At 38.1% G+C, this 24,793-nt stretch overlaps 1 protein-coding gene across 3 annotated transcripts in view; it reads right to left on the reverse strand.

Moving 5' to 3' along the window:
• Window positions 1-24,793, reverse strand: part of POLR3B (RNA polymerase III subunit B) — a 71,514-nt gene that overhangs the window by 4,360 nt on the left and 42,361 nt on the right. The window contains exons 20-27 of one of the 3 annotated variants that reach the window (XM_053978235.1): window positions 22,999-23,208; window positions 21,016-21,174; window positions 19,476-19,593; window positions 18,882-19,024; window positions 9,009-9,112; window positions 7,959-8,125; window positions 5,541-5,654; window positions 261-434 (exon numbers count right to left, since the gene is read on the reverse strand). In XM_053978235.1, coding sequence (XP_053834210.1) covers window positions 261-434; window positions 5,541-5,654; window positions 7,959-8,125; window positions 9,009-9,112; window positions 18,882-19,024; window positions 19,476-19,593; window positions 21,016-21,174; window positions 22,999-23,208 — 1,189 coding nt within the window. The remainder of the gene's footprint in view (window positions 1-260; window positions 435-5,540; window positions 5,655-7,958; window positions 8,126-9,008; window positions 9,113-18,881; window positions 19,025-19,475; window positions 19,594-21,015; window positions 21,175-22,998; window positions 23,209-24,793) is intronic. The other 2 variants (XM_053978236.1, XM_053978237.1) reach the window with 2 other exon arrangements.

The raw sequence follows: 24,793 nt of genomic DNA on the forward strand, positions 1-24,793 counted from the left end.
AGGGTACGGCCTGGCTGTGGAAGAGAACACCTGTGGCTCCAAAACAGGAGAGATCCCTGGCCCATTGACTACACACTCAATTCAGTTCTAACTTCAATCAGACCACAATAAAGAACCATCCCCATTTTTCCAAATACCAATTTTGGACTTTTTGATTAAAGTGCATGAGATTGTTAATTGGTGCCTGTGAACTCTTGAAAACTGAGAAGCACTGCAACCAAAGGCAAGGTTCTGTTACACAGAGGCACTTGACAACTTACCATCCAGAGTACCCTAGCAAGCCACATTGGCCACAAACATCCACTTCGAAGGCATCACTTGAAATCATCAGTCTCTCCAACAAAAGCATGCTGGCTCCATAACCTATCAAACAATCCCTTTCCATCTCTCCAAGACGTAAACCACCATCACGTGATCGACCTTCAGTGGGTTGCCTTTGAAATAAATATTTGAGAAATGTAGTAAGTACTCCAAAACATACATTCTATGACTCTAGGCTGTCTTCAAACTGTAGGAACAACACAGGGTTGATGGACTTTACAAACCAGAGCTGCTGATCTCACAAATGTGCTGCTCCCGTGCCCGCAATATGATGCAGTTCTGTAAGTGGCAACTGCAGCACCAGGCTGCAGCTCTTTACCTCTCAGAATGCAGCTAAATAAGTGAAAACAAAAAGATTTCTAAGAGTATCCAAGACTATCTGGACACAGATTTGGCGCTTTTTCTTGATGAGACATTATCGTTTGTAGCTACCAAAACGAAATAATATTCAGCAGTTAATGAATCAATCATCAACCTAATGTTTCAGCTGAACTACAGCTAAGACTAATTTCTAAAATAAAGATGGTTTTGATCTGTGAGAGAACACCAAAATAAGTCAGGAAACGGGTAGTACACATATTGCTAACTCATGATTGAAATGCTATTTTTTTAAGAAAGTAACATTTATTTAGTTTATTTTTTATCTATGATAGTTAATAGACTCATTTTTGTGTTCTACAGGTTCCTCAACACAAGTTAAACTCTTATTTATTGTCTGCGGAGACTTCCTGTTTTATGGTGCTAGAGGAAAATTTTAATAAAGCAATCAAGTATACACTAAAGTTTTTGAGGTAAAAAAATAAGGTACTGTATATAATCTAACATTAAGACTGCATAAGACAATCTTTTTGTTGGACACAATCAAAACTTTTAACCTCTTGTTTGTCATTCTGCAATTTCATAGTATAAGCTCTACTCTCATGTACCAGTACAATGATGGAGTACTTAGGTTGCAAATATCAGAGCAAACTACGAAGCAAAAACAATCCTGAATTCCTACAGCACTAATATACTGCATGCATTTTAATGAATATTTCCATCTTAGTATATTCCCTGAAACATGACAGCAAAGAGAAGGAATTTAAAAGAAGTTACTGAGCTTCACTGCTCCCTGAAACCTCATATTTATGTGCTGTTTCTGACACTTGTAGCAGTGTAATCCACCTAAAATATTCAAAGACATATCTGGCCCATTACTTTTGGAGTATATTTTGTTTCTATTATTTCTAACAACTGAATTCGTTAAGCTTATTAAAGATAATAAAAATAAGATTTTGCCCACTTGCTGCAAACCATAGGAAAGAATTTATAAAAGCCTTCAACTTCTAATAATCTCTTGTAGCAAGTAAAAACTAAGCCTAATTACCAGACCAAAATACCTTCTAAAGATGCAAGTTGTATTTGTTTTTAGGGGGAAGTAGTTTCTCTTACTCTGACCACACTGGAACTTTAAAACTAATCTGCTTGTAATTCAAATTGTCCTTTGCATTCATATAACCACCTGTTTTTCCCACTGTTGGGAGAATGGATAGAAGTTGTTTACATCCTGATTACACTCCCCAGGGCCCCCTCCCCAGATGATGGCACCATCACTGTTCAGATGCTGTTTTAAAGGCTAACCCTGTGGTGAATGCAGTTTCTCTTGTGAAGTGCCAAGAGGCAGATTTTAAAAGCAGTTTGGACCTCCAAGGAATCAGGCATTTGCTACGGTGCTAGAAGTGCCTAAGTTGTTTTATGAACTGACTGCTGTAATATTATTTAATACACAAGTCTGCTTTCAGAAGTTTCACCTGCTGCTGTTGTACAGGTCAAAATGACAAAATAGTTTTACAAATGTGAGCCCAAATAAAGTCCCACCCCAAATATGGCAGGATAAAACCTCTGGAAATAGTATGGGGTCTCAACTCCATGCATAGATATGCCATTGGTCTTTCAACAGATACAGGGTGAACATTTTTAAGGCAGATGAAATTCCATTTAAAAAAATACATAAAGCTCCCCAAACAAAAAAATCCAACTTGAACCATTAGCTGTTAAGTTTCACTCCCACTGTCTGTGATTTCATTGAAAGAAAACAAAATGAAATCCTGACTTCTAAAAAGTAGTCTTCTCTAAAGTACCAAAAATTTCAATACTGAGATTGAGCCTTTGAAATGAGCCTATCTTCTGCTTCCTAAGATTATCATATTCTTCTTCCAGTTCACACAAGTTTTAAAATTCCTCATATAAAAAGTTGTTTCAAATGTTAAAACAGCACTTATAAAGCATTTGTGCTTTCCCTTTCCCACTATACACATATACACTGCAGCTGTTGCCCTGGGCGACTAACTTCTTTCTTCATTCTAAATGTAACATCAGAAAACAAAGTAGACTCTTGAAAATAAGATTGGGAATATAATGAAAAAGATATATTTTTAATATTAAGTAAATAAGTAAGTTCCTAAAATCCTCAAATGCTAAATAAAATGCAGTGATGCTTTTAAATAAAAAAATAAGTGATCTTTATTCTATTTAACTGTTGCCTTTAGAACAAAAAAGCATAAAACAATTAACTTCAGTGTTTTTAAGCACATTAAGAATTTATTGGCACTAATTCTGCATTTTCTGCAAGAACAGTGGGTTCTGCTGAATGGACTTATTCCTTGTTTCACTGGCCAGTGGGGGAAATAAGTCTGCCTCCATGGTCTCAGCAGATCTCCCTTGTGCCTGCTAGGGAAGACAAGCTAGGACTAGTTTGAATGGAGTTGTTTGCTGAAACACCGATCTCTAAGACGTGAAGCATTACCTAAAAACCACTGCCTGAAGGAGGAGGGCATCCCGTGCTCGCAGAGCCCAGAGCACAAAGGGGAGCCCTGAGCACTGTTTGTCCCAGTGCTTCCCTGCAGCACAACAGGACCTGGCGCATCTGACATGTCCAAAGACACACAGGTGGCAGCTCTGACAACGTCCATCAAAACAACTCTGCATGCAGAAAGCTTACATTGCTCTCGTGTAAGAAAAATTAAAAGCAGTTTATCTATTAAAAAGATTCAGCAGGACTGGGTATCTGAGCAAGATCGCATATAGAACTGTGTTACACATGAATTGTCAATTACCCACGGCACTGAAATGAGGGATTGCATTTCATTTCTAGTACCAGTCCAGAGGGCAACATCCTGGTGGGTTTGACCATGTTGACAAAGGGTGCTGCTTTGCAATTCTGCAAAGTCTTGTTTTAATCAGAACAATAACAAGAATCAGTGATGATCAAGAAGCTCAAGTATTCTGCTGTATTCCAGATGGAAATATGGCTGTGCTCTGTCACTTAGGGTACATTTGATATATAATAAAATGCATTTCAAGACAATGACAGCCAAATTCCACATTGGAAGCTGTTACAGGACTACTTTTAAAATAAAAAAAGAATGTTAGATGCAATCTACTCTCCAGGAAGTGCAATGGATGATAAAACAATAGCGAATAGGAAAGCTGGCAATGCTGACTCTCTCAGCAGAGGCAATGTCAGTAACAAATGTTTAATTATTTGAGGAGAAAAAAGAAAATTCCTGAAAGACTAGTCAAAAGGCAGCATAAATTGAACATCCACTAGCTTTCCTGAAAGTAAAATAAGGAGCCCTAATTACATAGTATGATGCTACTGACTGAACAAAGAATTTGCAGAAAGTAAGGGATGGGGAAAATCACACAACCTTCATCTTGACATATAAACATGCATTGACTTGGTATTCAGGCTTCATTTAAATTCAGTACCTCTGAACAGCTGAGAAGTTGGGATGGCAATACAAAGGCAGATCAAGGGATTTGGGTAAGCCAGGAGTTCCAGTAAATCCAGTGTACTGTTAGCTAAGATAGAGAGTTTTCACTTTCATGTGAAGGACCAATACAATGCTTAACACACCGAAGAACAGAAAATGGGGCACACAGCCCATTATTTGGGAATATCATTTATGTTCATATAGGCAAGCAGCTGTGCTTGTGCTACACCTCTTTTTCTCAATGTGGTTGATGAAAAAGTTCAGACAAGGGTTACAAAATCTTTTAATTATTTCTTTCCCAGTTCAACCACTGGCATTTATTTCCATGGAAAGCACAAGTTTGTCCTATAGACAGTGTGAGGTTGGAAAGCAAAAAGGCATAGGAAAAGCCAAAGAGGAAAACATCTCTGTATCAAGTACAGCAGAGATCTACCTCTCCTTTCTCTAACAGCACATGAATAAGTAGAAGCTGCACTTACTAAGAGCTGCTGTGCAGCCAGGTAAAGCAAGAGTGGTGGACCCTCACATGATCAGAGGCATAAAAATAAAGTAAGAGTTAAAGAATACAAATCATACTTGTTATAGGGAAGAATAAGGGACAGACATGACTGTGCTTACATCTTACAAACAGTACAAAGATTGCTGTGGTCAGAATCAGTACAAGTTTTGACTGGTCAAAAAGAAAAGTGCCACCATGCAGGAGGTGAGGTATAAGGGTGTACATAATAGCCCAGAAAGACTGGCAAAAGACATTTGGAATAATCTTCGCTAGAATATTCAAGATAAGCTGGAATTTAATTTTCTGGCAAGTTTCAGTAAATAATCCTATTGTGATGGAGAGAGGTGAAGTAAATGACCCCTTAGAGGCATTCCCAAAGCAAAACCTGTGCCACTAAATCTTTTTTTGTGAGCAAGGAATATCAGGAACTTTGAACATGAGTGCAAGCAGACACAGACCTTGGTTTTAAGGAGAAAAAGTAAGTAGCACCAGTAAAAGCAGAAGGCTTCAATTTCCCCAAAGGGTTTCTCAAAGTATGTTGAAATAGACCATACTTAAAAATTTCTTCCTTCTACTCATAACCGATTTTGTTAAAGAAAAATACCTATGATATGAGCTAAATACCTAACAAACTTCTTAAAATACCTATGATATGAGCAATTTGACAAGAAGGGCCCACAGTGAGTCCTGTGAATCAGAGATGGTGTTTTTACCAGCTGCTAGCAGAAGTTTGAGAAGCAAACTCAAGTTTTGAACTACATAGAGCACACCTGAACCTTCAGAACAACCTCCTGCCACAGTCTACTGACTAGAGTTTTTAGTCTGCAAGCATGTAATAACAGTTCAGAGCATTTCATGCCAGGTATCACAAGGTAAAAAAAAAACAACTTTGTTTTATAGCTATTAGTCAGCTGGGCACACTTCTGCATGTACACAAGAATTTTGTGCTTAGCCTGTAATGATACCTGGTGAGCACTGCTCTGGGTCCTCGAGCTCTTGCATGCATTTTATCCAACACCATGTGCTTCAGTTTCTGGTAATACACAGGACCAAAATAGATATATGCTTCCAAAGGCTCCCTGGAAGAATAAAAAGCAAAGCAAAACCAACAGTTAGCACACATCTACCTTAAGAGAGGCAAGGGTATCATGTACAGGAGAAATGTGAACCAATTTGGAAATAATGAATCCTAGAAAAATGTGTTTGGGCTTTCTGGGCAACCAGTCTGAAACCTCTTCCAGGGAAATTTGCTGAACACAGGGGCAGTACACTGCCAGCACCACATGCCGCTGTCTCTACTGCACCAAGGAACAAGCTCCTAAATTCTGGTCTTACGTTGTGCAGACATGATGCTACAGCTACAGGTACCTGTTTCAGCTGTGCCATGGTAAGCCCCTCCTCTGTATCTGTATAGGAGTGTTTCAACAGTGTCATCAGTAGCCAGGAAGGACTGTAAATGTCTCAGACTCTGAGGAGTGACTTAGTGTATTTCTGTTTACATTCCTTCATAAAAGTAAGCATATATGTAAGCAAATACATCCAGCATAAATGCTCAAAATATCCTTTTTGTAGGAGCACTTTAAGAAATTTGCATTTGCAAGAATCTCTTAGCACTGGCACAGTGAGCCTGACAGTGTCCTCATCCACTAATTCTCCCTGCACAGCACCCTGAGGCACAACCCCAAGGCCCAGAGGGGTGAAAGCCCTCCTTGAGTGGCTGTGCATCAGCACAGCTGCCCCGGAGCACTGTCCAGCAGCTGCATCCAGGGGACAAAGATTGCTATCCTGGCTGGCACTGGGGGCTCAGATGAGCTGGGTAAAGGGCTCCTGAGAACTGCATTTAGGCACTTTCATCAGATTCTTGAGAACATCTGTGAGCTGTACAGAGGGTGCTACTCCATTCTGTGAGCTGGAGGATGGCTGAAGATTTCTGTGTTTAAAACACCCCCAACTGTAAGAAGAGTGTAAGCGCCTAAGGATCAGAAAACAAGCAGTGAAAAGCACCCAGTCATTTCCCAGCTACCACCTTCACCCAGCTACCACCTACAGCACTGAGAATGACCAGAGTTAACACTGACAGACTCAGCATGGCCACTAATTTATTTGAGGAAAAAAAAAAAAAAGGTAAAATGCAATGGAAAAACAAGCAGGAGACAACAGTATTATACTTCCCTTTCAGAGTAATTACTGACATTATGCAGTGTTATTCCAAAAGCTGACTATTGAAGAAAATAATAAAACTTCATTAGACATTTGAAATCCACAAACTTTCACATTCTTATGAAATCTGCCTTCAAATTTCATAACAAACAGATTAAGCCTGTGTAATTTGCATGGAAAAAAGTATCAGTATCTTTAAACAACATCTCCAAATAGGGCACTTCAAAGTTGAAGTTTGGAGATGGGGGATTTTTAGAGCTAGATGATTTTATTCTCCCTAGGAAACATGATTAGTCAGATTTTTTAAAAGCTAACACGTTATACCAACAGGAAGTGTTTCAAGCACCAGGATACTTGATATACAATTTATGGAATATGGAGTGAATAAGGAAAATAAAATTGTATCTCTGAAACAAAACGAGAAGCAACATATGGAATAAGTTGGTAGGAAAGGCAATTAAAATAAGAAGTATATTAAAAAAACTTGCAAAAGAGACCTAAACTTGCTCCTTGAGAAGAAGGGGACTGGAAGGATAATAAAAATAGCAGGAAGGTAGGATTAAGATACATTTTGGAAGGGCAGGCATGTGAAGCCATATGGCCTTTTCCTGTTCCTAAACTATCTTATGTTCTTTGAACTCTGTGTCTCAGAAGCCAGTCTGATCAACACAGCAGGAAGTTTGCAGATTAGAGTATTATGCCAGACTGAAACATTGTGTAATCGAAAGAAAAAAAAAAAAAGGAAAAAGGAAAAAAGAGCACACACAAAATATTCCCAAGAACAGATGCTTGCCTCCAAATCCATATTTGCAGTACTATTAAAGTCAACATGAAAATGCTTATCTGATTCCAAGCATATGCAAGACTTTCTGCTGACAGAAATCTGAATTTTCTTCTATCTCTCAACAAGAAAGCCTTGGTTTTAGCTTTTTTTTTTTGCCAGGCAGTAAAACTTCAGAAATTTTCATATGTACCACAAGGGCCATTCCCCATTACAGCCACACATACACTAGCAATTTTTAAAATGTGGAACTACAAAATGCTTCTAAGAAAAAAAAAAAAAACGCACACCACTCTTCAGCCTCTTTTCTCAATCTCACAGAGCAGTTTTCAAACAAGAGAAAGTTCTCGAGCTCTGAGATATAAGAAGATTTTTTCAGATGTGCCTCAACAGGATTTCCCCACTCTCCTGAAACACCTAAATCTAAAGAGCAGATTCTTACCCAGTGATCCCAGATGTTACATAGTCCTTCCCTAGGTAGTTATAACCATGGCGAATAAGATCTTCACACACATCCTTAACTTTACTGCCGCCAAAAGCTGTTCCATAGTGAAATCTGCCATCGAGCACCCCGGCCTTTCCAGCCAGGAGTTCAATCAGCTTTCCTACCTGTGAAAGAAAAGCAGAGTTAGCAGCCTGGTCACTGGGACAGGCACATTACTGCATTGCTCACAGCACAAGTTAGTCAGAGAAAGTGTCCCAAATGGCAGCCTGAGCTATTGCATGCAACAGGAGGAGTGGAAGAAGCCCAAGAACTAGGAGTACTCCTGTGTGAAGGGGAAAACTGGACTCATCACAGGGTCTGGGAACACCCTAAAGGTACCAAGTCAGGCAGTTCCACTTCTTCCAGTTATCTGAAAAATGTACAGGATCCGTGTGGCCTTCTGCTGTAGGAAACAGCCATGGAGACTGATTTGCTGCAGTGCAGCAGGGGGAACAGAAGGGAAGATGCTAACAAAGGAGGAAAGATCAGAGGCTGTGTACAGGAAGCACTGAGGTCCCACAAAAAGGCCAGGCAGTGAAGTATTTAGCAGGCAGTGACTCTGCAGTACAGGTGCAAGACTTGCCTCAGTTCCAGGGAAGTGTGTATAACTTAAGAAGTTTTATAGGTCTAGATCTATAATTGAAGCTCCTCTCCAACCTTCACGCCACAGTCTGCCCCAGCCAGATTAGGCACAGGCAATGGGGAAGGAAGAGCAAGAAATTTTCAAACTCAAAGGGCGCAAGTGAAGTATTCAGTCGCATCCCTCTTAGCTTGACACAGAATAAAATGGGAATGGTGCACAAAGAGCCTGCAACCCTGCTCCTTTTCCAGTAGGATGTTTCAAAACACTGAAAGGGCTGACTACTCAGAGCAGAGCAAGTGCTGGCATGATGACTGGAGAATATTCTCAGTGAAATCACACTTGAAGCTTTTTGGTCTCTAGTGGCTGATCCCCTTCTCTTTCCCTCTTGGGGGACAGTGCCACATGAATGGAGCAGCCCCACTCACCGTCATACGCGATGGGAAGCCATGAGGGTTCATTATGATATCAGGGCAGATCCCTGTATCACAAAATGGCATGTCCTCCTGAGGAACAATCAGTCCACACACCCCTGCAGAAGAGAAAACATTTCAATTCACAAAACAGCAAACCACCAGCAGGGCTGACGCTCATCACCAGATCTTCTTTAGTGTTTTCCTCCTCCTCTCTTTCTCATGGATCACTTTTTACCCAGACTCATTACCATGACCAGTACTCCCAACCTGCAGACTAGAAGAGAGCCCTTGTGACAGGACTGGCAAAATTAGCATATCCTTATATAATGCTCCCAGTGATTTGTGAGTTAGCAAAGAAAGCTAAGTTAGGGAAGAAAACTTTGGATCCTATTTTCAGAAGCAACCAGAAGCTTCTGTCCAATCAGACTGGAATATCTCAAGAGAGACCCAGTTTTTAAAGCTGATGCTATAATTTCCTGTAAGAAAATAATTCAGAAATTTGGCCTCTTAGGTTATGCCTTTGGACATACAAAATTACTATTGATTTGAAATTTATTTATCTTATGTATCTTTGCTAAATATTGCCAATAAAAACACAACAAATGGGACTTTGACAGGGACTGAGAAGAGATAAGTAGAGGAAAATAAATAAAAAATAACAAAGATTTTTTTCAGGTAACATCTGTTTGCTGAGCAAAGACTGCTGTCGATGAATTACAAAGTGCAATCCACTACACAGACTGCTTTTATTTTGTCAGTCCATGAACACAATCTGTCCCTTTAAAAGTTTTGGAAGCTTTTTTCAGTCTCTATCAGTATTGGATATAAAACAAAGAATACCCTCCAAACTCTAAAAATATTGCAGAAAGAATAAACAGAAACGTGAAAACTAATTTTAAATATCCATCATGCATCTCAAAATTTTTCCTTCCAACCCTTAAAACTTTCTATAGTGAACTCTGCAGTTCAACATACTGCAGCTATAAACGATCTAACATTCAAATTCAGGTGCTAAAATGCAGCTGCTTAAGCCCATACTCCTTTGAACCAAAGCTACTGTTTCAGCTGGACCATTTCTTCCAGAAGCCCTTAGAGCTGAAAAAGTCTGCAAGCTATTTGAGATTAGTCTGCTGCAACTGTGCCAGAGCATGTTTTGGGAACAGTCCTGGAGTGGAGGGGGCTCCTGGAAGACTGAGGGTACTGGTTACATCCCTAAAAAGGCATCCCCCGACCAGCCAGCTCACAGGGGGATATCGGCGTCTGCTCAGGAGGGAGCTCCTCTTCCACTGTCCAAGCAAGACAGGGATAGGTGTATGGGACAGTAGTTAATAGAATGAGAATGGTAAGTATGGGGGAAGGGAGCAGAAATAAAACGTCTGGGGCAAGGGTGTGTGTGCTGTTGTATTTAGTTTTTAAACCTATTGAAACTAATTTTCATTGTTCTACTGTGATAAATCAATAACATCATTCCAGCCCTCCCTGCCAAGGAGCAATCATTTGCTGAAAATCAAAAAAAAAAAAAAAAAACAACTCAAACCATCCCACTATCTCTTCCTTGCACAGCTTTTTTTCTCCTAAAATTTTATACATAAATACTCTGTTATATGTGTATTATTGTGCATACATTCTGCCTTATTTGCATTAACATCTAAGAAAGCATTAGGTTGCATCTGGACTTCACAGCACCTGTAAGCCAAGAATTAAATCTCAGCTAACTTAAAATTACTTTAGGCTCTGAAAACCTTTTATATGCCAAGCTGGTTCCCATAGCAGACAGCCACTGTGTTGTTTGTTTTGTGTGAAAGTGAATGATAAAAGATCCATGAAATCGACACAGAAAGGCAGAACAGCAGAAAGAACTGAGGGCTCTCCATCATAGCGGCTTCTACCCTCCGCTGACTTGTGTAACAATAGGACCTACACACCCAACTGCAGATCTAACACAGCTGTGCATTTCATTAGATGAAGAGCACTAGTGACACAAGTAAATAATTAACTTATTCTGGTCCGCTGACTGTGGTTATGAGACCAGTCATAGCTGACAGATTTTAATACAAGTTAACACAAAGACAGCATAATGAGCTTAGAAGTTAAAAACAAAATATTTAGACAGAATCCAGAAATGTGAAGCTTACTAGGCCATTTATAAAGTTTCTATTTTACAGAGAGGGGGAAAAAAACGAAAAAAAAAAAAAAAAAAAGGGAAAGCTATAAAGCCTCAGTTCTAAGCTTCTGTATTTTAAGAAGTTGCTGAGCCTGTAGCAGATCTATAGCATGTCTGTGTGCATTTAGAGGATAGAGAAGCTTCTTCCTACCCTATGTTTTAAGAAAGTTCATTCAACTGTTATAAAAGCTGAAAGATACCTTTCCTATATACAATGCTACTTCTAAAAGTAAGTAACTGCAATTCATTTAAAATGTAAACTTGATTTTATTTTGCAATTGCTTGCTTTCAGAAGGTCTTTAGGAGACTAACGCTCACAGTTCTACACTTTAAGCTCCTGAATTTGTTACTCTTTTTTTTCTTTTTTGCAGCAGAGCTGTACCAGGCAAGCTAACAGCTGCAAAAAAGTGACCAAGTGAATTAATCCATGTAAGTGGAATTACCACTTGCAACTGGCCAATAAAACAGTAAAGGAGAGGAGGCTGGATTTAAAACAGCCTCAAGTTCTAAACCCTGTTCAAGTACGAACTTCATTTCACAAATGAGCTGCTCAACTACACCCCATACAATATTCATAAATAAGGCACACTCAAACTAGGAGGCTATTTTGCTCTGTGGCTCATACTAGAGGCTAGTATTTCTTAATTGTTACTGATTTAGACATCACATGAAAATTGATCCCCAGCATTCATAAAGGACACATGGAATAATTTGGTTTAATTCACTTCCCTTCCTTTCACAATTTTTATATGCTGCATCTGGAACTGAGTAATACAACTTGAGACTGAATTCTATATTGCAGTGGGTCTGAATGGTTCTCACCTATACATTCTGATGTCTCATCTGGGACCAGAATCAAATACTAACAACCAGAAAAGGCTGCAGACAAAACCAAAACCAAAATGTGTTTTTTAATGTGGATTAACAAGATGGTTATGTGCTTGAGCAAGAAAGCACCTAGCAACTTGCTACATCTAATTTCTTTTCATTTAAAAAACAAATTAAATTCTAGAAAAAAACTTCTGTGTACCTATTTTGTAATGTCACCTTAGAAAGAAATTCAGTGAAAATGCTAAGAAAGTCTTTTACAATATCAAAAAGGAAAAAAAAGTGGATTAATAAGCACGGCAGCTTAATGCAAGGGTAACAGTTTAAATTAGAATAACCTTAAATCAGACATCCACAGTGGTTTAACATGCAAGTATAAAACAGCCATAGGCAGTGTTTTTCAATGCTATTGTATGGCAGCCAATAAATGACAGCCCCCTGACTATGCACAATGGCCCCCAGCCCCACACACGCTATCAGCATCAATGCTGACAGCATCTCAAACCCATGTACCTCCACAAGGCACTGACAGCATAAAGAGCCCCTCGCCCCTGTACTTTTGTCTGAGTTTCTTTTCCTAATCAGGAGAAACTCAGGTTTCCAGAGCTGGTACCTTTCGTGTGGCTGCTTTTACAGTTTGCTGACAAACACGAGTGCAGCCGGACTCAAAGCGCGGTTCAGTGCAGAGGGGGAAGGGGGGCGGCCGGGAGGGGGCAGGGACAGAACACAACACTATGGGAAAGTTTTTCACCAGGCTACGATAAGGTGCCTATTATACACACACATGCCAAATGGGGGGGTAAAAAAAAAAATCATCAAATAAGTCAAAACAACCTAATATAGAAAACTAATTACTACCAGCAGGAGGGACATTAGAAAGCAAAGGAGACGATGTGAATAGAAGCAGCAGCAATACCAGTTTCTATCAGCAAGATAAAAAGAAGCGCGTTACTAAATGTGCTTGTTTACTCATTCTAATGATACGGTGGTAAAAGAGCTAAAACTGACTTGAAAGGCGTCTATTTTAGCTTTGCCAGATTTGCCAGAATTTGGAAATACTCTTGAGAAATAAGACATCACATAATTAAGCAAAGTTGTAGCAGTAACACTGCACTGTATGTTACGGACAAGTGACAGATTTGCAAAAATTAGTAAGGCTGAACAACGAATGTACAGCTGCTTCAAAACTCTCTAATTACATACTGTGTTGGCTAACTAAGCATAAAAGAAGTCTAGAAGAAAAAAGTGCTGCATCACATAAGCTTTGTTCAATATTGAATCATTCACTGATCTATCATATCACTTGCTACATCCCATTTGACATAAGAGGTAAAGAACAGAATTAAAATTAACAGATAAATAATGCATAAGTAAACTTGATTAGTTTTCTTATTAAAAACATCACTCTAAATGAGAGGAGGTGCTAGAAGACAATACAGTTTGTACACTGCTTTCCCATGAGCTGCTGAATGGTCTGATGTGATAAATTTGCATAGTCTGAAGCACACAAAGAGCTGATTAATTGAAACCCTTACAATGCTTCTGGAAGCAGCTATTGTAAAACAATAACCATAGGAACTTTACAAAATACACATGGCTGAATGAGTCAAGAGCTTAATAAAATGTGTGTTCAGGATACACTATTTGGAAACAGAATTAGAGATTTTTACTCTGTGCCATAAAATGCTAAATCGCCCTAATTTCAGAAGTTCAGTTGAGGATTTACTGAAAAGGTCAGAAGGTTACCTGTTTGCTGCTTGAGATAAAAAATGCTGTAATTTTCTTCTTAAGACAGGGAGCTAAGCAGTGGTTTTGTTAAAAATAAATAGAAAAAACAGTATGAGAAGTTTTAATGGCATTCTGACATTTTCTCAAATTCAATTTCTGAAGATAAAAATATGGTAAGAAATCCCTACCTTCCCTGATGCCTAATAACTACTAATCATCCCACATTCCTGCAGTTGATTACGAGCAAATTCTTTTTAATGCCACTTCAACCATTTAATTACTATAAACTCACTGACGTTCTATTAGAGATAAAGTACTAATTCTGACTTGTAACATGGGAGGAAATTACACAAGTAGCCATTTAAAACTAATGTTTTATTTTAAATGTTCTGCTTATCTGTACTGTACAAGTGCCCATTAAAAGGAAAAAGATAAGTTGATCTCCACTATGAAGTTAGGAAAGCAGATGGCAGATGCTCAAACTAATAAATATTTTAAAAAGTAAGCAAGGTTAGACTTTGGTAGATGAGAGGGATTGTCATGAAGTTTATGTAGTTGATAATGCAGTGAATGGATTTTGTTTTGACACTAAAGAACATGGTTCATTTAGGAAAACAAAGACCATCTTTCATGAATTTAAACTTGCTTCCTTGTCTTTAGAGTTGTTTAAGTGCAGATACTTCAGAAAGGTTTAATCCTTTATCTTAGATCTTCAGCTATTAAAAAGCTTCTGTTTGCCAGTTCAAACAATCTCTTGCTTAAATACAGTTTTTCCACTCCTCAGGAATACTGTTCAGTATTGCTGCTTAGTTCTGTGATCTACAGGACCTTTGTTGGAGGTGTTAATCCTTTTTCACATGAGAGACTGAGAAATGTTCTTTCAGAGAAGTGTTATATTGCTTTTTTTCACATCAAAGGAGCCCAACTTTTTCCTCATTGTGACTTGTAGCAAAGCAAGAGGAAATCTGGAAATATAATAATTTACTTTGTATGGAACTCGTATGAAGCTTCTTTAGCTTAACAATCCTTTTGCCTTCTGTACTTTGAAAAGTGACTTTGCTTGAAGAATACAAGATTAAAACAACAAAATAATTAACCAAAAGAAGGTTTTTTTTTATCCTCCTGGAAAATATATGATGCAACATAAGTGAAAACAAAATCCTACAGTTCAGGATAAACATATAACTACCAGAGAGGATTTATTTGTGAGACACTAGAAGCTTAATGACTTTACAGACTACAGAGACAGTCCAGTCCCGAAGATCTTACTGCAATATCCAGTTTGAAGATGAATATGAAAATAAAGCAAAATATTTGCATTTAAGAATACAACATGGTGGCCTCATCTATTTGGGATTTTTTTCCTTCTCCCCACATAATTCTTTCTGAGAAGCCTTGAAGGACAGGCAACCTTTTACAGGCAGCTTGGAAGGAGTGTACTTAAAACATGGACTCATGTGAAAAGCGGGTGTGGTGGACAGGCCAGAAGTGGTGACCCTTGCCAATACCATGTTGACATGTGAGAGGACACAAACAGGGCAGCAAATACAGAGGCAGTGACATAGATCTGTGTTATTACAGAGGCCTACAAAATCTACCTACGTATTTAACGAAAGGCTTTTCTGTAACAAAAGGCTAAAGCTGGTTTGTGAGATTTAATCTGTTGTATCCCAGACACTTTCTAATTCCCTTACTCTGCTTCCTTCTGCTCCAGTGACAAAGCAGAGCTTTGAAATACAAATCAATTTGGCATACAAGAAAAAGACCATCAAAAAGTTTGAGACATGGTTTGTGCAATCTCTTATTTTGCAGATATTTAAGTATTTAAAACCCACTACTACTATGATTCCATGAAATCAAATCTCATCTTCCTACATTCCTAGAAAATAAATATATTTCACAAAGAGACCGACAATGCAGACAGACATATGTTTTTTCTCCTTCTCGCTGAACCAAGGTACTTGCTAGTTTAAGATCATTATATGTTCAAATGGCCCTATGGCAGGCTTAAAGCTAACAGTCACAAATTAAACTCCATAGAAGTCATAATTGCCTACATTCAGACCAAGATGAGAGAATAAATTCAGAGCTAATTAAAAATTCTCTCAATAGAAAAAATTTAAACAGTTAGTATTATGATTTCTGTTTCATGAGTGTCTATATTCTTCTGATACAACTGATCCTTCCCTAGTCTGATGTCAGAGGATGACACCAGATGTAATGTTAAAAAGCTATCAAAGGAGGTTTTCCCTTTCCTTTTCATGCCTTTTCTCCAGTTCTGCTATTGTCAGTACTGGCTTCTTTGTTGTATTGTTAAACTGCAAAACAGTGAACTGCACTGTTTTGTCAGTATATTTTTCTTAGTATCTATCAAATGTATCTTCTCCATATTCCTCCTTTATTTACTGCAACATCTTTTTCTATAATGCACTACAGGGCAGTGAACGGAGAGGTTTACTGCCAGGAAGGCTATGAGTCCTAGTAAAATGTAATAATTTGGAATATGATCACTCCCCTGATCACAAGGGACTATGAGTACAGATTGATGTATGGGACAGCTACAGGCACATGCCTGCAAACTCTGTAACAAAACTGTTGCAATGTTCCAACTCACATCTCCAAAACCAAGCTGAAAGTGACATTCTAAATAATTGATGGGTTTGGCTTTTTATTATGATCATTATTATAGTCCCAAGCACAGACAGAGGGTGACCAGCCATTGTTAACCTGATGCAATGCCAGGCATAATTATGGGTACCCTCAAAGTTTCCTACAGCATTTAAGGATTCTGCTTTTCATTACCATGCGATTTCCACAGGTAGTTGCTTGTTCTACACTGTGAGATGTCTTATGTGCATTTTTTCATATGGACGGTCCTCAGCATTCTAAAGCCATACTGCAGCCTGCCTGACAGAATTCTGTTTCCTTCTGTCATTCTTCCACTTCCAGTCATAGTTCTACATTTGTGGAGCATTCTTTTTATTATTTTTTGGAGGGATATGAAAAAAAGTTCATTTACATTCTGTTCAACTATTCTAATTAGAGTACATTAATAGCCCAAAGTAGGAGAAAAAACTAATCTACTTAAAATTTTCAGGTAAGTCCCTATAAATATTTATCATGATTAATGAGGCAGCTTCTTTAATATAATTTGGAGGCTTTTTTAGAAAATTCTAGTAAGAAAATTTGTCCTGCACAGTACTGATTGCATTATTATAAAATAACATGCTGCTAAAATACTGCACACCACTTACAAGGAGAAGGGTTTAATTACACAAAGCTGAAACATGTACCAAGAAATAAGTCATTGCTCTAACAGTGTTCCTAAGTTTTTAAGCACTGTACAACTCCATTGTGTATGAGACCGAAAAAGTGTTTGAAAGAGAATCTACATAAAATCTTCCTGAAGGAGGAACTTCCCTGAGAAAAGGAAGAATGGGGCAGTTGAACATTGCAATTGCTCAACTCTGAAGCTCTTCCTCCCCTCACTTATCATAACTATCCTATAAGGCTGCAGTGCAAGAACTAGACTCAGTTTTATAAGGAAGGTCAAGTACGTAATGCTGCTCTTTACTTTTTTGAAACCTTCAACAGTACTGATTCCCAAATCACCTGGGAACTCAGTAGGAATAGCTTTGTATTTTTAGATTAAAAACCATCTTGAAAACACAATCAGGAAAAACGTTTCAATGCTTATGAGAAGAGTTTCTCTTCCTTAATAGCAACAGAAACAATGGAAGTATTTCCTGAGAATACAGAGTTTCAAAAACCAGTTTTGTGGGTGTGTGGAAAAACACAGTGGAATTACAGATGACCTTGCAGAGGGCTGGATGTACTGAGAAAGGCTGCGTTGACTATTCTTACAGCTAACACACAGACTTGAAGCAGTCTCTGGTAACAGCTGTCACTGTGATCAACCACTGCCTTCTGCACCCATTTTACCTCTTCTGATTGACAGGTCTGCTGTAGGCAGATGTCCTGATCCCCTAACCTGGATGCCACAGAAATGTGGATTACAGTGGTTAGCTCTGCATCTCACAACAGGGATGCAGTCTTTCACTTCAGTTACACCTGGCCAGGATTTATTAGGACAGGATTGAAAGGGGTGTATGGGCTGCAATGGAAAGGATTTAGTAATATCAACCTCTTTACCTTTCCATCACATCTGACAAGAGACCAAGCAATGTTCTCAAGCCAAAATAAAACCTAAAAATGTAACAAGATTACAAAACCCAGGTAATAGCACGGCACATACATTAACAAAGAAAGTCATGCTTCAAATACTACAAATCTTGATTTTCCAAGTGTACAGAATGCTGAGAACGTGTCAAAACCTGTCCCATACTGACACCAATGGGAACAAAACATGCTTTTAAGTTGGTTACAGTCAGGCTGTCACTTCTTTCTTAACACCCTTTCCACACCTTCCAACTCTTTGAGATTAGGAGGATGATCTGATACTCATATTTTTTTACATTCAGGTCAAACAGAGGTCACCGCTATTTTTCAGCAGATATAGAAGTAGGTTCCTGATTTTCATTTTCCTAGTAACATTAAAACTTGAGAACTGCACGCCACCAAGCAGCTTCCTAATGGGCACTCATTTTCAGATTTTGGTCTGAAGATCCAGAGTTGCTCCATATCATGTCCCAGGTGTATTTTTAAAAACATTCCCTTTCTTTCTGCTCTTTGCTGGTGCACCCCTAGTTGTGTTCCTGATTTGCTTCCCTTTTACACCATGGTTCTTAGTTATCTACCTGCAGTCTTGTTTTTAGACCAGAATGTCTGCACAGACCTGCAAAGTTCCCATTTAATCTCTCTTCTGTCTGTTCAGAACCTCTCCAATCTATTGACAACCCACTGACAAATCTATTACCTAAATCCAAATTGTGACTTAAAAAAAAAAAAAAACCCAACCAAACCTCAAAAATCCTGTACTTGTTTAAACTGGGCAACTACTGCATTTTCCAGATTCACAGACCAACCAAGAGTTGTTTTTGCTAATACGTATCTGTTTCAGAAATATCACTGCTAAATTAGGTGAACATAAAAAAAAGGGATATGACCTTCTACCACTGTATTCATAAAAGATCTGAACCAATCAATGGAAACATACATTATGTACATATGGTAGGAATATACAACAAGAATTTATTTTTATTTACCTTTCTGCCCATGCCGACTGCTAAATTTATCTCCAATTTCTGGACGTCTGGTTTGCCTCAGCAACATTTTGATCAAGAAAGCATCCTCTGCATTTGATGAAATCATTACTTTTTCAATGTAAGAATCAGTGGCACCTTTGTAGCTAGTAAAAGAAGCCAAAACATTGGTTTTACTTCTATGAACCAAATACAAGTTACAGACAACTATCTGTGTCTTGGTAAGCTCCTGACCAAACTGTAATCTTTATGGAACTTATATATGAGGAAAAAGGATTTTATATTTATATATATATTTACATACAAGTTCCAGAGTACAGCATGTTTCTGGAAAAGAAAAGTTTTAAGAGTTGCAATAGAAACTAACAGAGAATTAAGCTGAACTTGTAAAGGACAAGGTATGGGATTTTTTTCCACATGGGCTCTTCTTGACAGCTAAAGATTCCTCATATATTGCCAATTCCTTGATCTTCAATTAAACAACAGCCAAATATAGGTATAACTATAAGGAGAAGGGAGTTTTCTAGAACTGAATATTTTTTCAGACAACTTTCCTTCATGTAATTTGCCCAGCTCTGAAGCTATATTGCAACATACGTTACTGGCACATCTTTGTACTGTGGCTGCTGAGGCACACTGCTTCCTTCCAGAGGTGTCTGGGTCACAGTTGGCATAGATTTGTTCACAAGAACTTGCTTGTTTTCTACTTTTTCACCTACAGAAAACAAGAAGAAAAGGCACCATTAAAATGTATCTGTGTCAGAAATACATTTTAAGCTTTAAAAAAAAAAAAAAAGGTGGAAGACAAACTGGAACATACCAAGAAGTATGCTCTGCTGTTTGGCTAAATATTGAATGGTAAGGGAATCACTAAACCAGTTTTTTTGGTAAACCAAAGCAGAGCAGCTTGCATGCTGGGTGCACTATGAGAACAGCTATTCAACATAGCCTGGATCAAAAGTCTGCACAAAAGCATCTGAAGTCATCTGCTCTAAGTATGGAGAAAATTTAGAGGAAACACTTTGTCATGACTGAATTGACAAATTTTAGAAATTCACACCTAAATTTGGGACAGCCCATCATTCTACAATGAGCTGTGCAAAACTACTGTCAGTCCCCTTGTATTTACATACTTCTATTGATACTGGTGTCATATATAGCTTCTCCCTGCTCCATTCCCTTATCCTGCCCTTGACATTGAAAACCAGATCAGGAGGATGCCCAGTGATACAACTGCACACCAAGTATCTACCTCCCACCTCCTCCACTAAATTACACTGATCTTCAGCCTGTGTCTCTTCTGCCCACATGAACTATCTCAAACAGGTTTTTACCTACATGCTGAGAACAGTCTCAATCTGGAGTCCAGACCAGTCCTATCTATCCTAATACTTCAGAAGATTTTTGCCTTTTTTTTCTTAATTAACTTTGAAAGCTCCATTGTGATGGAGCAAAACTGACCCAATTGTGTTACTATAATGGAATTAAATTTAGTGCCCTTTAAAACACCTTTCTTACTAGATCTTAGCAGATCTATTAAGCCATTTTCTAACTAAAGGATGACAGTACAGGAGAATTCTTTCTCAAATCTATTACCACTGAAAAGTTATACACCTCTCTTTACATTTCTATTTATTTTTCTTATCTCTGCCCAAACATCTTTCTAAAGTGTTAAAACCATAAGGTTTTACTTCCTCAAACAACTGCATTAACTGACATCTTGCTAGGAGATTTTGATGCATGAAATCAAAATAATACGGAGTCTGTCTTTATCCTTAAGAAAACAACAGTACATGACAGACAAACAGGGAAAAACTACAGTATTAAGAGCTTGCCAGCTTGGGAACATAAGAATACAAATTCTAATGCTTCAGTAGATTCACATAATTAAGAACTCACTCTTCTACTTAAATATAAAGCTACTTTTTTTCCTGTACAAAAGTCCCCTCCAATGACTGGTAACATGCTGCTTTGAGGAACTAACTTTTTAAAATTTTCCATCACAATACCGTTGTCCTCAAGAGAAAAAACTCCCAAGATGCTAAGTACAACACAAGGTGCACAAGAAATACTGACAGAACATTAATTTCCACTTTGAATATGAACATGCCCTGAGTGAACATGCAGTTTGACCTACCTGGAGAGCAGATACCATCAGCATCTAAAATCTCATGGCGCCAGATGGGCTTACGGGTGGCTGCATCCAGCATCGGCCCCATCACTTTATCAAACGTCTGATTCGTGTAACGCTTCAGTGTACACTTGGCATTCTTGTACACGAGACACCTTCCAAAGCCTAAAATGGAACACAAAGTCATCTGCCTAGGAATTCAAAGATCCTGTATAACACATGACCAGGATAAAATCTGAGCTATGGAATATAAAATATTCTTTATTAGTTAGATTATTCATTGGCTTGAATATGCATAACGTTGTACACGGATACCTGGTGGTGCATAACTTAAACATCAAATCATGTACAGTACAGATCATTTTAGACACTGGACTACAGTCCAATTCTGAACTGTGCTAATCTGCTTCTGTATCTCTGCACACATAATTTCTCTTGAAATCACTGAATCTCTTGAATAATTTTGGTGGTCTCCAGGAGGATGTAACATGGGACTGTAATAGGGTGAGAGGAGCACCTTTTCCTTTCATGAGTTCTAAGAAACCTGAACTTTTATTCATGTTTGTGGCTGGCATAAGCTAGTCTAACAAGAAAGTACTAACTGAGTGTTTAGTATAATCAAGCCATTATTCTTCTTTTCCTCACTTAAAATTACATGTACTGTTATAAAATAAGTGGGTTTCAGGTGAGGAAAAGTAGCATCTGTGGAGTTTCTCTCCAAGTACAGCAACTAACCATGATACTAAAAGCTTTAATTACATTTAGAATTACAGAGAGCCAAGAACAAGGCTTGCAAATAATCCTGCATTATTTTAGTTCATTTGAAAGATGGCTGTAGCCACATACAGTACATCTATATCTTCAGATTATGTCAAGTAATTCCTGACAAGCACCACAGCTCTCCCTGTAAATGTTACCAGTCTACCAGAAAAGAAAACATTCAGTTTTAAATCATGCCTGTTGTTGTTTTAGAAAAGGAGGCATAAATTAAATGCAGCAGACATTAATGCCAAAGATACATGTCTAGGAATACTATTACTGCTGCCTAGCAACTAGGAAGAAGGGAGTTTGAGGAGGGAATAAAGTGATGGAAGAATCTGATTTTGGCCACCCGAAACTAAAACCAGCTTGATCATTTGCACTATGCCTGCTCTCAAAGGAATTTATGGAGAAAAGGGAGAGAAGAGAGACTAAGTGTTCAGGCAACTCTCCTCCAGCCCTCAGCAGCATTAACATGAAGTGCTGAAGAATTGTGGAGAGAGTCAGAGAGGCTAGACCTACACAAACATGGGTCTCTGTTAGTTAACTTTCCCTTCGGTGCTTATGTACTTTTACTTAAAATACACTGCACCACAGAGTTGGTATTTTTTTTTAAGGAAGCAGGTAATTAATTTAGCTCTGGATAAATACTAAATTATTTTGCTTTAGACAATACCATTATTTTCTCTCAGAAAGTAGGCAATACTGCTGCTGCTCCCTCAGAACACCAAGCTCACAAGCTGCCTCGGGTTCTATTCCTTTCCTAAATATATTCACAAATCTAATTTCATCTACTGCTTTCGTTACTGGTGGAAATAATGAGACCTCTCTGTTAGTCATGAACAAAAGTTCAGGTAAACAAAATCTACAAAGCAAGCCCAACAGAACAGATTAACTCATGCCTTATGTTTTTTGTAAACGAAGTATTTACACTTTTTTTATCCGAGGTCAGAAGTTAGCCATTTTTTCTTATAATATCCAGACTCAGAATTTTATATGCATGTTGGCAACCTCACCACACTATTGTATGCATGGAGTTACAATCTCTAATCATACAGAAAACCAACAAAAGCATTCAAAGCAGTTTGGGAATTCAATTTCTTAACTGAAGATCTAATGCTCATAACTGCAATAAAAGTTATTACAGGATAACACTATGAGAAAACAAGCTTATTAGAATATATATTGGAACACACACTGGAGAAGTGGGAAAGAGTTGATGGATCTTACCTCTGTCCAAAGAGGCTTTATTTAAGACAAGAGCATCTTCAATATCGTAGCCACTGTAGCTCATCACAGCGACTGTGGCATTCTGTCCAGCAGGGAGTTTCTCAAAATCTATCAGCTCTATTGTTTTTGTTTTTACCATTGGCTTTTGTGGATAGGCCAGGAGATACATCAGAGTATCTATCCTGTTTCTTTGGTTGTACCCAATAGTACCTGCATGTGAAAGAAAAAAATAAAGCAGCGAACATTACTGAGTTTTCTAGGAATATTTTGGTTAAAAAGTTACCAAAATGCAAATTAATTAAAATCACATAGAAATTCTTCAAGAAAAGAAGGGGAAAAATAATAAAACAATTCAAACCAAAACAATTTTACATTATTATATTTAAATAAATATATAAGTAGTTTCTTAATTTAAGCTCCCAGTAATATTTATTTTCTCTTGAACAGAGAAAACCTAAGCATCAATATAAAAAGAACAACAACAAAAGAAATAAAAGCCATTTGAAAAAATACAGATAAGATTTTTTTTTAATTACAATACTGAATCCTGCAAGTATCAAGTTTGCTTTTATTGTTCTTATAGCCACTGGGTTTGGGTTTTTTTGTGGAGTTCAACTTGTGTTTCAGAGAGCTGATCCAAAATTTCATGAGAATCAACAGTAAGACTATCAATGAGTTCAAGAGAAACTGTGGATCAAGCTCTTCATCTTCAACATTATTTCCTTTTTTGTACAATAATTAGCTCAACAGCAGCCTGTGTTAGAATGGGAAAAAGTATTAACAAAGCATACCACTAGCAGCAGGCCAAGAATGATTTACTTTCTAATATTAGAAGCACCATTGATAGAAAGACTACAGTAGAAGTCCACTTCGATATTTGTCTTTTTACATGAAATTAATTTTAAATTTATAGTTCAGAATTCAACCCTTTGTATAGACCTCCCAGCTTGAGACTGAAATTTTTGGCCCTGTCCCATCAGAATGCCAAAGTGTCTCCTGAAATCTGAGGAAAAAATAATTAAGACCCAGCGGGGAAACATAAACTGTTGTGTAGCAGAACAAAAGTTAAGGCAGTCATGTTATTGGAGTTTGCTGTACCAGGACTATGCTATGTTTCTAAGCAATTAAGAAATTACAGTCTGAAAAGTTAACATCAATTTAAACTTTTAAGTGCTAAACATTCTGCAGTACTTTGTCCTTAAGATGCAAGTCTTTCAAAACCTTTCCATTTTGTCCTGCAGTATCAGAACCTGGCTGCTTTCTTGGAAAGGTCAAGGCAGTCAGTGTTCAAGGAAGATTTCACACAGCCAGGAAGCACATCTGAACACAAACCTGCTTACTGGGGAGGTCAGCTTCACATTTTACATGCATCTACTTGCAATTCCCATTTACATAAAGTGTCTAGAAAATCAAACTCTAAACCCAGGCATTTCCAAAACCTATCCTGTGCTTGGCACTAAGCTCACTCTCCTAAACCACAACAGGTCTACCCTTCCCAAGGACAAGAATGGAGAGATAGTTCAACAGCTACTGTCTGAAAATGGACTGTTACAGCTGGCCTGGACTTTTCCAGGTTCTAGAAAGCAGATTCAGTGACATAGGTACAGAATTTTCAAATGACAAGAAAAATCTGGTAGACTTGACAGGCTTGTCTGTTGCTTCAAAGCAGATGTCTTTCTGTCTTCTTCTTGTATAAGGAATTGAATCATCTTTGAACAGTATTTTTTGTCTCCAGTAAGATACAACCCGGTAAGGCCTGGATTCCTCGAGACTAAAGACCTTTGCAGTCCCACCC

Source organism: Vidua macroura, chromosome 5 (assembly GCF_024509145.1).
Source record: "Vidua macroura isolate BioBank_ID:100142 chromosome 5, ASM2450914v1, whole genome shotgun sequence".
Lineage (NCBI taxonomy): Eukaryota > Metazoa > Chordata > Aves > Passeriformes > Viduidae > Vidua > Vidua macroura.